The following is a 16,547-nucleotide window of genomic DNA, read 5'->3' as shown; positions in this document are numbered from 1 at the left end:
CAGCTTTTTGAAAATTTGTTTTTTCAAGTGTATTTGCTTTATAAAATCTGAACTGCAACTCTAACCGACACTGAAGAAGACGTGCAGTTAGCCCCAATTCTCTTTCCTATAAATTATACTCTAATATCCAAATAATGGAAACATATTATTGCATATTATATCAATTATCAGGTATTTAATTGGTACTGGAAAACTTTCTTATTCTGTCTGGGCTTTGCTTTGCTTGTTTGGAGTTGCAGAAATGAATGCAGCTTTATTACACAACTTCACATGCTAATTTGATTCTCTAGCAGTAAGAACATCTTTTAAAAATAGTGTTTTGTACAAAATCCTCAGCGTGATGCACCTTCAAGGGCTGATTTAAAAGGTATAAAAGTCATGTCATTAATATATTGTTTGGTCATAAAATTACAAACAACAAAAGCCTGAAAGATCAGTGAAAGCTAATGAAGATACTGTATATGAATTTACCGCCTGTGTGGTTTCACTGAAGGATGAGCAGACAGCTGTCTGTTGGTGATGATGATGAGCAGTGGAAACGGTCATGGCAAGAAATTTGAATCCGTTGTTAGTGATACCAGCAGTCTCATAAATGACTTAATAATTGATTGGGAGATCACTGCTGAGTACAGTGTGGAAAATCCAAGACCAAATGGAAAAGCAATAGGACCCTGCAGCAGATGTTTTCTCAATTCTCAGACAATGTTGTAAATGTATAAAATATTGCCTGCTGTGCGTCTGACTGCAGAATGTATTCACTCTGTCTGTAGCAAGATTTGCATGTTACTGTAACAGTTTGCTAAAACAGTTACTTAATCTCTGTTGGGACACCTAATGTAACAGCCTAAACACATGATAACTTTTAGTGAAGGGGAAAATATTTTATAAAAAAACAAAGAAACAGGAGGATAACTTATTTATTCTTGTGGTCGTGGAGACTTGATTCCAGGCATGCACCCAACTTAATATCATTAATATCTTCATAATGCCATATTGTATCTATGCAGCTGAGGATATTTCACTGATACTGAATTAGGGTCAGTCAATTGAAACATGACCCTCATTATATAGGACAAGACACTAAATCCTCCTGGAATAACACAAATCTATCAAACCTCTACTTGAGATCTAGTGCTTCTCCTTCCTTCTTTATGCTGAAAACAATAGCTGCGAACAACAATAATGATAGTTGAATTGCATTTATTCTTATGAAGATGTAAGAAAAATATGGCATGCAGATTTATACGTACTGACAAGATACCACGTTGAACAACTTAAATACCTTTCGTTATCATGACATGCCTTTGCCACATGTTTTAATCAGAGATGTGCAAAGTTACCTCATTGGTATAGTGTAAAGCAACTACGCTTTTGACAGACCATTACTTGTTGAAACAACCACAGAATACAGATGTGAATATGTTAATTTATGCAACAAGGTACAGGATTTAAGGGCTATCATGTGTGTTTTGTCTTACATATATCTGTTGGTCTTAAAGTAAAGAATAAAGCAACATATTTGTGCACTTCTTGTTTGATTGGCAGGCAAGTTATTATTTAGATTTTCCGCAGGCGACTGTCTGGATGAATAGACAGAATGCTTCCCTTAAGATGTCATTTTAAATATTACTAAATAAAGCAGCATGTCAATGGCAACACAATGATAATGAGTATGATGACTTAATCAAGCAGTGATGAATCAGCTGCCTGGCTCAATAAAGCCTATTGTTGCATACTGTGAGTTATTTTTAATGTAAAATCACAGATTGCTTTTTCCTTTTCTCCATGTTTGTGTTTTTGTATGTTGCAAGAGTTTGTGTTTGTATCTTGGCAGTTGCTCAGATTTTTATCCATTTTAGTTGATCCAAGAAGCTATAAACTGCACTAAAGAGTTTTGCACATGAGCCTAATAACAGAAGAGCTGGGCCTGACCCAAATGTCTGCACACAACAGCTCACACAATGTCCCTGCAACCTCAGGGCAAATATTTCAACTGACTATATTGTTACAAATACCGGCTTAAATATGATTTACGCCTTCTTCTGATAAACATATGGCAGTGCATTCACTGTTGTTAATTTCATAATACCCACTGTTAAAAAACATCATAGGTCATATTTACTAATGTTAGAATGAATGATTGATTTGTTTTTACATTATGCAACTTATATAATTACACTGTATTATATCGATATACAAACTTTCACTGTTTTGCACATTAAACCCAGTTATATTTTACATAAGCTCCCTCTTAAACATACAGAAGAATGACTGGGCCATTTTAAAGAACTTGTTCTTGGAAATACAAAAATCAGATATAATATTTAGATTTGACATTTGATATTTATTTGATATTTAGACTCTCTTTTCTGAACCAATGTTGACTACTAAGAGCCTTACAAGTACATTAGAAATGACTCCAAACAACAGTCTTTTCAGATGCCCTTTTCAAATTGGCATATTCATATCAAAGAATGCACTTTATTGGAAGATACAATGGAGAAAACGTGCAGCTGAGTACATCGCTCCAAATGATACAAGCAGAGAAAAAATGTACATGAAACCTTAAACAATTTACAGCCAAACAGAGAAATTAAAAGTATGTTACATCATCATTTCTTTTTCAATCTTTATCATGCTGAGATTTATAAATCTTCCCAAACAGCTAGTAAAATCTCCTTGCTTTAACATTCACCTCTAGCAAAGTCAAAGAGACGTTTAGAATTTAAATGTTTTTATTGTTACTCTAATGGCTTGGATTTAAAAGATTTTATTGCTACCCTGACTTGCTCCATGTCTTTAAAGTCATGACAAAATGTTCATTTGAACACTGTTTACATATGCTGAATTAAAAGACTCTTTTCAGACTTTGCACACTCAAAATAGATATACATTCAAAGCACCATTAAATTGTTTATGAAATTCATTTTATTTTTGTCAGTTATACCTATTACAGTATATTTGAAATCGCTGACAATTTAAGTGTATCTCCTGTATTTAAACACCAGTTTCAACCTCTGGGTTGAGTGTGTCTCTGCCTTTATCCGTCCATGCTCAGTCCCTTACCCTCCTCCTGTTGCCAGCTGGTAAAGAAAAGGGGAAAAGGATATAACCATACAGTACATGCCAGTCAGCCAGCTCACATGGAATAGATTATTATGTGTACTGCGTTGAAGTTTGGCATCTAGGCTCTGATCTCATCACTCCCCACAAGGAAACACCAAGCTCAGCACAGCAGGGAGAGGGGAGCGATGATAAGAACTTTCCACCTAGGGAAGCGTATAGACTCCGAGCCTACAGGTGGATGCTGGGGTGGAGGTGGGGCTCATGAAATGCTATACAGTATGAACAGCAGCGGCAGCAGCATCAAGTGTCAGCACAACTTTCATGTGAGCGTTGTGGCGGCATGGCAGCAATAGAGTGAGCAGTGCACAGTCAGCTTAAAGGAATAGCTCGACATTTTGGGAAATATGCTTATTTACAAAAACTGAAGTGTAAAACGACCCATTGTGATTTTATGGGGGGTTGTGTGCTGGACTATTTCTTGGCCAGGCACAGACACTTCCTAGGAAGTGTTGGTAGGCAGGTTTTGCTACCTTTGGACATAGCCAGGCCTGCTGTTTCTCCCTCTTTCCAGTCTTTGTGCTAAGCTAAGCTAATTGGTTTTCACTTCATATTTACTGTACAAACATGAGAGTGGCATCAATCTTCTCATGTAACTGTCAGCAAGAAAGTGAGAAGCCAGCAAGAGTATTTCCCAAAATGTTGAATTATTCCTTTAAGAACACTCACCATGATTGAAGGAGTGCGTGGATATACTATGCAGGGAGTAGAGTATGCCATGTGAACTTAGCAGCAGACTTGAGTTGACTGCCTGAACTAGCTCACAGGCTAAACTGCATTTATTACAAAGGCAGAATTTTTTTTAGACTGGCTGATTTTTTTTTTTACCTAAAACTCTTCGAGGAGCAGTTCTTCTTGTGCTGCCTTCTATAGAGGCAAACAAACATGTAAATTACACACTATTTATGAATAATTCTTTCCCAGTCACTGAGGTGTACAAACTGATCTAACTCACCTTGGATTATTTTGGAAAGTCTGTCAGAGTCAAGATCAGGGTTCCCTTCAATGTTGGTAATTTCTGAAAGGGAAAACGAATATATCCGTGAAGTGAAAATGGAATATGCTGCACAGAGATGCATTGTACTGTGCTGTCAGAAATCTAATCAGGTTATATTCTGGTAATTTCAGTCTTAATATACCAATGACGTGTTTGGTGACGTGTAATGTTAATTGCTTATTTTTTTAAAGTGGGATTATTTGTAGTACATTACTTGAACTAGTGTGAGTTTAACTTACATTGTTTTGTATTTATGAGTGAGAAATATTTCCCTACAAATCCAATCACATTTACCATTGGGAGACCGATGTGCAGAGAAGTGAGCATTAAAACTTTGGACTAAACTAGGACATTAAACCTTGATGCTTGAAATAACTAGAATTGTTCAAATCTGAATTACTTTCACTGACCTTCCAGGTTGATGTTGGTGGTGCCAGTGCTGACTGAGTACTGAGGGCCTGTAGACGAGAGCATTCATGATGATAATTGATATAAAGCTATTGACATATTGATTCGAGTAAAAAATATTTACCTGAGACAACCCTGGTGACTTTGGTAATGGTGGATGGAGCTTCAATGACCCTGGTAACCTTGGTGAGGGATGGTGGAGCTTCAATGACTCTGGTAACCTTGGTGAAGGTGGGTTCCCCCTGGATAACCCTTGTCACTTTGGTTACATCAGGAACTATAAAAGCAAAGATGGAATGTTTCACTACATTGACATTACAGGTAGCACAGCATTGCCCCTGGATACACATTTTCCATTTTTATATAGGTATCATAACAAATGGACCTTTCACTGGATCAGAGAGGTTGCTTTGACAAAAATGTGATTCATAATCTGCCATGTAGTTTTTAAATATAATTTTTGCACAGCATGTTGAATTTCATAAATTGTGTGACTTATTTGTGTTGATCATTTTTTTAAAATATGGAAATGATTTATTCAATTCTGATCCATTTCTATTGCTGACTAGTGCAATAATAGAAAACAGATTCTCTTTTCTTCTCTCTGATTAATGCTAGCTTCCATACCCTGCATGCGAATGCATATACTTGCACATGTGTGTGGAATTATTAACAAAAAGTGAGTGATCAGTGCATGTGTCAATTCAACAGGCAATAGCCTCTCGATGTTTCCCCCAATTTTATGCATGCAACTGTTTCATTAACCAAATATATGTCAGGCATTACAGATTAGCAATCACATAATGAAGATACTCTGTAATCATCATTACTGTACCTTCCTGGATGACACGAGTGATGATCCTCTCTAATAACAACAGGAGATAAAAAGCCATTAATGACAGTAAAGAATGCGCTTTAGGAGATTAAAAATACTGCAATTTTTTTTCATGAAAACACAAACATAATAATATTGCTACTTACTCATAAATGTAAGGGGAATTTCCTGATATCTGAATCCTGAAATATACTGTAAAAAATTGTAAAAATCTGTTTTAGCAGATACACATTAACAACAGTTACATCTACAGTACAGTCTAACCATGGTTAAAAAATGTTTGTGTATGCTTTATAACAAATCCTATATTTAGTTAACCTGTGGAAATGTTTAATAATACCTCAACTGCCATGCTCAGTCAGAACCAGCACACTACGGCACCCTTGTACAAAACCACTAGCTTAATGCTCAGATGGTTTTCAAGACGGTTCTTGTCTTGTACTTTATGTTGAGTTAAATGAATTGTATTTTGGTAGCTATAGAAAAAAAAAAACACCTGCCCACAGAAAACCTTGCAGCTTTAATAACGAGAAGTAAATGTTTGATATGACACCTTGATTTGCATGTAAGTGATGAGCCTTCTCAATAGTGTGAGGAAATCCTGGCTTCCAACAGGGATATCTGGAAGAAAGCATAGGGCGTTAACTGCAGTCGGGCTTTACAACAGTTATAAATTGCAGAGAGTGCATCTCTTGACAGATTGACAAAAGGAAGGGAATAATAACAAAGTTGACTTGGTGAAAATTGTACCTCCAGGATACAAGACTTGGTTGACGAAGTGAATGACTCCATTTGTGGACATTATATCAGATTCAGGGACTTGGACAGAGTTCACTAGCATAGTCTTGTTTGCCTGAGGGAAACAGTTAAAACAATTACAGACAAGAAAACCACAAAATGAGGGGCTTGAATGAACCTGTATTTTGAAATATGAATGATGAATAATGAACTCTATTCTGCAGTAAATAATGTTATTAACTTGCCGAGGTCACTGAGTTTCAAAAGTGAGGATGAGATTTTATCCGATAATAAAGACTGGCACTACCATAATTTTACTGAATAATCAAATATATTTTTGTCTACCTTTATACTTAAAGATAACGAAAGGCGTTCAGAAGGTCCCCACTCTTCATTACAGAGGTCACAAGGTTAGTATATAGTAAACCAACACCTCTTTTACAAAATGTTTAGGGCTTGAATTGCTCCAGGTGTAAAGTTTATTGACTTCAGATAAGCAACGCTCAGTCTCGATGCACTAAATACTTACAAACATCACTTTGAGGTTGCTGCCCTGGAGAGACTTGAGAAGGTTTGTCACCCCACCCTCCAAACCACCACCAATGAAGATGCCATTATTGAAGTGATACAGAAGGATGGTTCTGAGAGCATTTATGTCACCTGAAATAAAGCACAGACATTCATCATCAACTTTATTCATTTATTTTGTGGGATTTGTCACAAGCAACATAAGTGCATGAGGCACATTAAAAGATAAAGGGAGTCTGGGAGACCTACTCTTCAACAAGTCCAAATCGCTGCTGCTCAAACCAGCAAAAGCTTTATCGCTTGGGGCGAACAGAGTAAAGTCTCCGTCCTGTTTCAGCAGGTCAGTCAAGTCAGCAGCTTCCATCAGAGACAAAAAGATCCTGCAGCACAGAGAAGAAAACAGTGGTTGTTACAGAAACCACTGAGGGCTGACATATTGCAACAACAGCACTTTCTCATTCCCATATGTGCCATGTGGATTTAATGGAAAGATACAGAAAGATGTGGTTTGAGTATTATGCTGCTTTTTAATACCACAGTCCATTTTCACTAACATTGCTCTGTACTCACTTGAACCCTCCATTTTCTGTCAGAATCTCAAAGGTAGTTTTTTCGGCTGGTTTCAACAGAGTCCTCATGAGATGAAGGGCCCCATTGCTTCCTGTTTTACTGCCTCTTATCAGACAGGAATTCTCAATGCACACAGCCTGCAAAAATAATCAAAAAGTTAAAGGCAAGGGGATTAATGTTACGTCTCAGAAAACATGAGGATTGATGGTCAAATGACAGGGGTAACGTATATAGTGTGTGTTTTGTGGCACCCAGCCACAATTTTTGGGCTCAGCTTCAGAGAATAGGACGCACTGTGCGATAGATGAAGACCCTCAGAAATTTTCCTCCAATGGTCTCCAGCCGCTGGCCATTGTACAGCTGTCCCAGGACAATCTTTTTCTTCAAGATGTGGCTCTCAAGGATAATCCTGAGCAAGCTCTGATCCATGGACATCACTTCATCTGTAGAGAAATGGTTTTATATTTCCCAAAAATACATACCAGTCACAGTCTACATTTACATCTAATGTATTGGCTTTGGCAACAGAAATGGCTTTTTGAGCAACCACAACACTTAGAAATAAAATAAAATAAGATAAAATAATCCTTCAGCAGGTTAACTTGCATTGTTCCAACAACGACATAGTAAGAAAAATCAAGATCTAATAAATAATAAAGACAGTAAAAACTAAGAAACTAAGAACAATTATCAAAAACAACAACTATAATTTTAATTTTAGTTTTCGTAAACTAAAAGTTTACAAATTTACAAATTCAACAGAAATTACTGTATTGGGAATTACTTACTGTGAGCAAAGACACATCTGCTATCAGTGACTTGATTTATTGCACAGTTCTGTAGGTGTACCATGTACCCTAACCTACAAATCTTGTCTCAGGATTTATAGGTTACTTCACAGATTTTACGGTTTGAATGTAAGTTTCCTGTAACATCCAGCTGTTGCTTCCTTATGCATTCCTTACACCCATTTAAAACCATATGTCTATAAAGATAAAAGTATTCTGCCTCGATTAATTACACATTCTTGTTACAGAAACAAAACATCTCTACTCCCTTCAGGGTGAAGTCCAGGAATGTTCTCAGGGGGAGTGGGTATTTGGTCTTACATGGCATAAAGCCTCTGCAGTGTCCAAATAAATTCATCATTTCCCTGAAGCTCCATATATGTACATACCTATTCACTTATGAGTCAGCACGTAAGGGGAAATAAAAAATATTCCCTTTTATTCCAGCCTGAGTATGGAACAGCCAGGGTTCATATTTAGCCAACTGCTGAGAGGAAAACAGAGGGACGTGCATGATGTAAAGATCAGTATGTGACTCACCATTGAAGGCAGCATTGAGGGGAGCCAGCAAAGTGTACTCGGCCTCTGGTCTCATGGAAGCTGAAAGGCCCAACTCGGACACCAAGTCACCAAAGGTTGACTGGGAACTTCCCACCAGTTCCATCACCTGCTTAGCTTGAAGGGCACAGGAAATCCCAACACCATTAAAATATGAATTACAGAAAACTATCACACACCTGGTACAATATATGCATTTATGTAGTAAACCAGGTACACTTGAACAAGAGGAAAAAAGGATATGGGAGTCTTACCTGAGTCTGGCATGAGCACTTGGTCAATGAGGTGCATGACACCATTGGTGGTGACAATATCCTTCCTGAGCACCATCTTGATGCCATTGACTGTTAAACTCTCACCATCACAGCCGATCTCAATGTTGTTGCCCTCCTCTGTCTCATAAGAGGTGCCAGCCATGATGGCCTCAGAGCACTGGACTGAGTTCAGGAGGTGGAAATTAAGGAGAGCTGAAAAAGCGAGACAATGTTTAAATTAGAGGTTGGTTTAGGTGTATAGGTGTTTATTTGAAAGCAGAGCAGGTCAGTTGACTGCATGGGCTGTTCTCTCATGTTACACTGCAGCTGAGGATAAAACACCTTGGGAACCTGAAGAGCCTTTGGATCCCTTGGGTCCTTAAGTGAGAGGACTTGTGATTTCGTCACAGTTCTGTTTAACTTTGTATGAAATGGTCTGATCTCACATCATAGCTGAGGACATTTTTTGGGTTGTTGCCAATTTGACCAGGTTGCTCAATGAAGCAGCTGTTTCCTGCCTCTCAGTTTTGACGCAGTTTTTGTTGTTTTCTCTGTACTTTTTCAAGAGCTCACAGTCACTGTATATTTGAAGACTTGAACTTGCTCTGATGGTTGATGATTATAGTGGTACAATTCTTGCAAATGTTTGAGATATGCAAATAGCTACAGCATATTGATCCTGACCTACTCACAACATACATAACTCTAAAACATTACCAAAGTGTCAAATGATGTGTAGCGTTGTTTGACTTTCCACCCAAAATTTCATGCATGAAATGCACTAGAGACTTATTTTTATTACTCTTCGACACAACTTTGTTATGTACAGCTTGCCAAATGTGTGTAAGTTCCAGATCCGTTGTGGCTTCATCTGTTTTAAATTGGAAGAAGTTGAACATAAAAACAAAAAAAAATCTCTTTATGAGTGACTTAGTCTAGGCAGACATGCCGCTAGGGAACCACTGCATTTCTTTTCCTGTACCTTCGTCATTAAATATAAATATGTTCCTAGTTTGCTGCAGTTAAAATAAATCCCCAGTCTCCTCTGCAATGTTTTAAATGACCCTGAGTGGTTAGGGCATTAAGGAACAGCAACAGACCTCTAAGAATAAAAGTCTGGTTTACCTTTGAGGACTGTCTTATCGCTCAGAAGTCTCTCCAACACTTCGCTGCCCAGACTCTCAAAGGCTTCGTTGGTGGGGGCAAAGAAAGTGTAATGTCCTGGCTCACCCAGCTTCTCCAACAATCCAGCGCTTTGAGCCACATCCTAGATGAAGATTTTCCCAGCATGATTATGTTTAGTGAACTTCAATATACAATAGAGTATAGTAGAAACATTTGCAGGAGGTAGACACAACAACCTAATCATCTAAAAAATGAATTTAAAAGTAACTAAATCACAAATGCAAACTCTGCATGTGTTTTTCAAATCCCTGCCCATGTAAGTTTCAGCCTGTGGTCTTTGTCCAGTTTTGCTGTTTTTTGACTGATGAACCTGCACTATTTTATTAACTACTCTTATATTCTGTCTTGATAACTTGTAATGTGTTCAGGGACTACAGATGAACATTTTATATTTAGCTAACTCATTTACTGTTATGTTTACTAGTGTGGACTATCCCCATATTAAATGAAAAATTAAAGGAAACAAATGATTTGTCTTCTTTGCCCTGTTAGTTGTCTCACATTGCTGTGAAAACTCCCTTATCAAACTCCCACACAACCCAACATGATCCACCTTTGCAGCAGTGTTTGCAATTACTTCCTTGTCCTTGAAACCTTGAGGTGTTTATATTATTTCCTCTATCCCTGTATGTGTGTACTCACATACAGAGTTGTTAGCTCATCATCAACCTCGATGACATCCTGGATTGTGCTTCCAACAGCGCTGATAACACGGTCAATGACATGCACAACTCCATTGGTGGCAACCTGGTTCCCATAGATAATCCTGGCGCAGTTCACAGTCACCACCTGCGCATAACATACACTTCAATGTGATGCCACTGACAAGTGTTTTTAGTGCAACTACGAGGGGACTGCTATGACTGATAATACTGAATGATAATACTCACCCCATTGGAGTAATGGTTAATTTGGAGACCAAGGTCACTGTACATGGAGGAGACTGTCATTCCATTCTTTAAATCTTTGGTCAAGAGGCGTTCGGAGGCCATGTGATAATGCAGAGCGTTGTACAATTCAATGTTCACATTGCTGACCAGTGCACTCCTCACTGTCTGTTACAGGAAGAAAACTAGATGTTAAAACCTCACAGACAGGGAGGTTCCACAGCTTTTTGTTATGTGCTTCACTCACCTCATCCAAAAGCTCCCAGGCCTCGTTGCTGGGGGCAAAGAAGGTGAAAGATCCAGATCCCTCAATCTCAGGCCTTAGCTTAGAAATGTCAGCATATTTTTGGGTTGAGGTGGCCTTCACCAGACCCAAGGTGCCATAGACATGGTCAATTGGGGCCACTAAGAAATACATTTATAATAAGCATTACTAGAATCAGCATGTCTTTCTGAAAATAGACATAAGACATCTTTGAAACATTTGGGGCTTCAAAAGAAAGACTCTACATGTGTCGACAATATGCTACATTAGCATCCTCTTCTAATTTATTTGGTCTGATTTCAAAAATAGCCCAAAGCTGCTCTACAGTTGGAGGATATGGCCTCATCTAACCTTTATAGATTGACTACATTGTAGCACTTAACACACTGTACCTGCAGGGCAACCAAGCATGCCCTCCAGCTTCATGTACCCTGGACAGCACTCGTAAACCACAGTCCTGCAGGCAAAACACACAGATCACAAATGTGGGTCTCATGTCAAATAAGTAGCACATCTTTTGAAATACTGTTTGCAAGCATCTTTCAACATAGCTGTGAAGGAAATTCGTATTCTTTCTGGCTGCCATGTATTTCGCTGAATCATCATTCGGCATTGGTCTTGTATATTCAGTGTTTCCAGATGTTACTCATTATCTCCTTCATTACCCAAACAGACCAGGCGATCCAACAGCTTAGGCCAAAACCTAATGGAAAGGGTGCCTCGAGGATTATGCTACCATTACAGTAGTAGATTTATATTACCAAGACCTCCTCTTTGAAGCTAAACAATTAGTTTGGACTCTACTTGGCATTTGGTTAACCTCAGAAACATTAAGAGTTTGGCCTTGAAAAACTGCAGTGTAATTAGAGTTGAGTTTCAGGACATTTTGGTTGACATAAGGAACATTTAAAGGGTTTGATGGTCTGTATGGAAACCATTTAGCTAATCTGAAAAACAACATTATTCAATTGTCACTAGAATTTTTACAGTTTTTTTCTTCAGAGAATGACCGTTGTTATTTCTGTTTAGATAATTTAGATACAAATGATAAATGTTTATTTGCTGTTGGACAAACTTGTGAGAAGCAGTCTCTCCTCTCCACTTACTGTAAAGAGAGCGCTGGACACTGTAGCCTGAGGAGGATAGTAAAAATTCAAAGTGCAGCTGCTACATATAAACATGACTATACCCCTTGTGTCAGCAGGTTTGAACATGTTGGAACTATAGCATTGTTTCCAGCTCTTGGAGGACCAGACATTGGGAGATGTACATTTCACCTCAAATAACTAACAGGTATGCAACAATAAAAAAGACTCACATAAAGTACAGCACAGATGTACCTATTAGGCGTAAACAATACCACATGCATCCAGAATTGGCTGGGTAGTTCATTACTGTAGACTGCCCAGTGTTTTTGTTAGAAAACTCTTACAGGGAAGCTGTTCCTTCCGACATTTTACATCTCAACATGAATGAAGTTATAATGACAAATAGTAAAGAAATGTCCTCGTCTTTTACAAATGTTATTATGTAACAAGTAGCATTATATTTGGTTGTGTAGGAAGTAAACAGTGTGTGGGAGCAGTGGTTCTACACAACACAAAAGAAGGAGCAAGATGGCTGTACTTTGAGGACACTTTGGAACAAAGTTAAGCAGTTCCTTCAGAAATCTGCACACCAGGAAAGCTCGGTGTGTGTCATTTGTAGTTCAAAACGGACAACAGTGATTTTGTCGGCATGGTTAGGGACAAACAAATACATACTTGGATTGAATTATCTGATGAGTAAAAGATGTTACACATGCAGTCATTGTAAATAGTGGCAAAAAAACTACAGCAGTGAGATTCCATTACTTCATATAAATGAATTAACTTTTTGTTTGAGCAAAATATAATTAATAAAATAAAGAATTAAATACAAGCATTTATGCACATAGATATAATGGTTGTTCAGGACTGTAGGTGATGAACATAGCGCATATGTACCACAGAGAACAATCCTTTGTGGATGGCTTGCAATCACAAGCAATTAATGACTAAACACTGAGACTTTGGGTTGAAAGAGAAGACTTCAAGCAGAGACTTGAGTTGAGCTTCCTCCACTGTAGCGGGTTGCTCATTGCTCACTGCTGATGTCTCAGACAGGGTAGAGACCGAGGCTTCTGGGTCATGGCTAACTGCACCTCTTTAACAGCTGTATTTGAATTAAAGTTGAATGGAGTTGAAGGGACTGGGATGAGATCACACAAGCCCCATTGGGGCAGAGTCAGCAAAACCCTCGCTACATTGCACTCCCACACAGAGGGATTGTGTCTGGCCATGGAGTCGGAAACTTTTGACTTGTCAGCGTCTCTATAAAATAACCTTTCCACTAAGATTCATGATAACTTTGTCAAACACAATATAAATGGTACAGTATGTGGCTTTTTTCCAATTCAACCCGTCACGAATGTGCATTTTGGAAGTTTGGTTGGACAAAGTTTTCTTGGAGACAGAGCTGCTCTGGAAGCAGAAATATTCTCATTTGTTGAATTAAACCTCAGTAGGTGAAGACAAGTACTTTGGCTGGCTAAATAAAGTTAGACTGAGCACCAATTGACAGAAACTATTGTAAAAAAAGTGCAATTTACGCCATATTAGATCATCTTGGTCAGTGGGTTAGCCTGAATTATTTTATATGTTCAAGATGTTAATGCTTGCCTGTTGCTTTTGGGCACAGTAGGAGAGATGTCTTATTGTATTGTATCTTATACACACGTTTACCTTTGCTGAGATTTAAGTTAATTAATCAATTCCTTTCAGAATAAACTTTGTAGTCCTCATTGTTTCAATTTAAATCAGCTCCACTAAAGTTATGCTGTCTGAAATAATTTAACTAATAGACAGAAAATATTTTGTTATTATGCTTGTGAACTGCTGGGAAACATCTGGGGAGCTTGTGGAAGACACGGTGGGAGGAACGATGGGAGGGTCAAAGGTTTGATTGGGGAAGGTAATATGATCTGTGTCACCATTATAACTATTTCGGAAAAGTACAACACTTTTCTCTTACTCTACATTTTTTATCTGATGTATATGTCTATGTACATATAGTATATGCTTGCAAGATTATACTGACTGTGTACACCTCTTTTTAGTATCATCCTGTGAATGTGGCACGTTAAATCGTACCTAATCTGTATAAGTTAAATTGCCCTTTAACATGTTTGTCAATCCCCTGAATAGAAAACCAGTTGAATAAGCTTTTGATAAAAAAGCAAAAACAATCTAATCTAAGTTAGATAAGAGAGATATTTGTGTAACTCAAACTGGAATCTACAGTACTAGTTAAAAGTTGTGCTTCCAGGAGACCTTCCATGAGCACACTATAAGAGGTGTAAATCAGTAAATCAGTTTACCGTGTGAATTAAACTTTGGCCCAGCTATCTTTAGATTGATTTCATAGTACCATGTCAGACTCCCATTGAAATAGGCACAATTCTTTGGCTGTTTCCAACATTATCATTTGCCAAGTTCAGTGAGCAGTGTGTATTCATCATGAAGAGCTAAGCCTATTTAGAGAGCTGAGCATGACTTAGGCATAATGCAAGCATAGAGGGTAAGCTGAATATGTGTGTGTGTGTGTGTGTGTGTGTGTGTGTGTGAGAGAGAGAGCAAGAGAGACTGTAAAATAGGCATGGCTTTGATCCATGTTTAAACACAAAAGTGCTGAGAGGGCTGGAACAATAAGAGAAAAAGAAGCTGTCTAGAAAGACTGAGCTGAAAGCTTTTCCATTCATGAATACAGTCAACATTTTGCAGCCACATCATATCCTGGAATCAGCGGTTCACCACTGTGGCATCCAACGACAACCAGGCTTCCAAAGTTATGAAAACCCTAAATTTCAAGTTTATAGGATCGAACAGGAAAGTCTTCAATACAAAGGGTTTAGGGCTGCATCAGTAAATGTGTTTTTCATTTTAAGCGGTAGTTTGATTCAAAGTAAGATAACAGATGTCTGTCTCCATGGAAACATTCTAGTTTCCACGAAAACCCTAAGAGAAGAAGCAGTAAAAGAAGAAGGAGCAGACAAGAAATGCTACATTTGCCAAAACTTACAGAAGTGAGAAAGGTTAAACTTTTTAGTCAGTGAATTTGCTTGTTATGTTCATCTTTAAACAGGAGAAACAACTTTCCCTGTTGGAAACATGAAACAACACTTACGCTTTCTTTCCACAGATGGCCCCTTGGTACCAATTACGACAAGTGCTAAAGTATTTCTTCTTGGTCCCCATGACTTGCTGGAGTGCGCAGACATTGGGTCTGATGAGAATTGAGGGTGAAAAGGGGATGAAGCATTAATCACCAGTTAAAACACGAGTAAGATTCTATGGAAACTCTGAAATAATTCATATTTAATTATTATGTGACAAACAGTCCCTGCTGGGTAAGACAAGACAGTCAATGAGTGAATAAATATTTGGCAACTACCCCTGCTGCTTCAGAAACCAGACAGTCAAATATGAAAAATGACATCTACGCCTGTTGGGTATAAAACTGGTTTGTCGGATTTGAGTTATGATTTAACAACTATAACCCTGCTGGTTTACACATTTTCTAAATTAAATGTAATATTATTCGATAACATTTCATGACATATGTCATAAATGAACAACTGATGTTTGTGAAACACTTGTGACTGCATTACAATATAGCAGATTTCATATAAAAATAGAAAAGACAGAAATTATGCTTGTTATGCTCAAGACTCAATAATTATTGAAAAAATGAAATAACAAGGGTGTCAAAAAAAACTCAGAAATAATCAGAATGGGAAATATTAATAAGCTTACCCTTCTTTTCTTGCCCTGATGCGACTGTGAGCGACTATTTTGTCATAAGCTGAAGAGTCAGCCTTGTCAATCGTAGAGAGCACAAAGAGTGCAAAGGCAGCTACAAAAAGGAGCTTCATCCTTGATTCCTTAGCTAGCCCTTCCAGACCCAGAGTAACAGGAGAAGACTCAGAGTGGGAGTTTATATACCACAAGTCTCACCCTCCACTCGAGGAGGATGGTAACATTTCATGCATGCATGGACCACCCAGAACCTCTAAAAAAACATGTTTCTATGCACAAATATACTGGCTTTATAATTTTTTGCGTGATGCAAATTATATTTAGTGTATTCTCTTATATATTAAATCATTTACAGAGGGTCATCTTTAAAAAGTGGCACCTCCACATTTGTTTTGTAATCTTTGCCAGTCCCCTTTTATGCAGGTTTAAAGATGCACATATTTTGGATGCATGTCTCACAAATATATGTTATATAAAAACATTCTAGACTTCACTTGTTTTAAGATTTTTTTGGAAGTCACATTACAGCTTGAGACAGAGTTACTTGATTAAGAATCCTTTAAAATAACAGTTGAT

At 37.9% G+C, this 16,547-nt stretch overlaps 1 protein-coding gene across 2 annotated transcripts; it reads right to left on the bottom strand.

Annotated features, from left to right (window-relative positions):
* Positions 1–2,448: 2,448 nt before the first annotated feature.
* On the bottom strand, positions 2,449–16,087 carry postnb (periostin, osteoblast specific factor b). 2 transcript variants are annotated; one of them, XM_070905399.1, is made up of 22 exons: positions 15,969–16,087; positions 15,340–15,438; positions 11,529–11,593; positions 11,119–11,276; positions 10,875–11,039; positions 10,627–10,773; positions 9,925–10,066; positions 8,800–9,012; positions 8,528–8,662; positions 7,494–7,642; positions 7,200–7,336; positions 6,879–7,009; positions 6,631–6,761; positions 6,114–6,216; positions 5,917–5,984; positions 5,510–5,555; positions 5,364–5,393; positions 4,653–4,805; positions 4,528–4,578; positions 4,079–4,153; positions 3,952–3,990; positions 2,449–3,083 (listed from the first exon to the last, which is right to left on the bottom strand). In XM_070905399.1, the coding sequence occupies exons 1-22, from the start codon at positions 16,085–16,087 to the stop codon at positions 3,055–3,057; spliced, it is 2,385 nt and encodes a 794-aa protein (XP_070761500.1). In that variant the 3' UTR covers positions 2,449–3,054. The 2 variants fall into 2 exon arrangements, with proteins under 2 accessions (XP_070761500.1, XP_070761499.1); XM_070905398.1 differs by having other exon boundaries at positions 4,079–4,141; positions 4,531–4,578.
* Between the last annotated feature and the right edge of the window lie 460 nt (positions 16,088–16,547).

Source organism: Enoplosus armatus, chromosome 5, assembly GCF_043641665.1.
Source record: "Enoplosus armatus isolate fEnoArm2 chromosome 5, fEnoArm2.hap1, whole genome shotgun sequence".
Lineage (NCBI taxonomy): Eukaryota > Metazoa > Chordata > Actinopteri > Centrarchiformes > Enoplosidae > Enoplosus > Enoplosus armatus.
Note: the sequence above shows the minus strand (reverse complement) of the source record. Positions and strands in the feature narration are given on the sequence as shown.

Bases quoted from the DNA above. Each gene is read 5' to 3' on its own strand.
- postnb (XM_070905399.1), bottom strand. From the start codon at position 16,087: ATGAAGCTCCTTTTTGTAGCTGCCTTTGCACTCTTTGTGCTCTCTACG. The intron at 11,277-11,528 runs GTACAGTGTGTT...TGTATTTCTTAG, and splicing joins CATGCTTGGTTGCCCTGCAG to TGGCCCCAATTGACCATGTC. The intron at 3,084-3,951 runs GTAAAAAAAAAA...TTTCTTTACCAG, and splicing joins TGCTCCTCGAAGAGTTTTAG to CTGGCAACAGGAGGAGGGTA.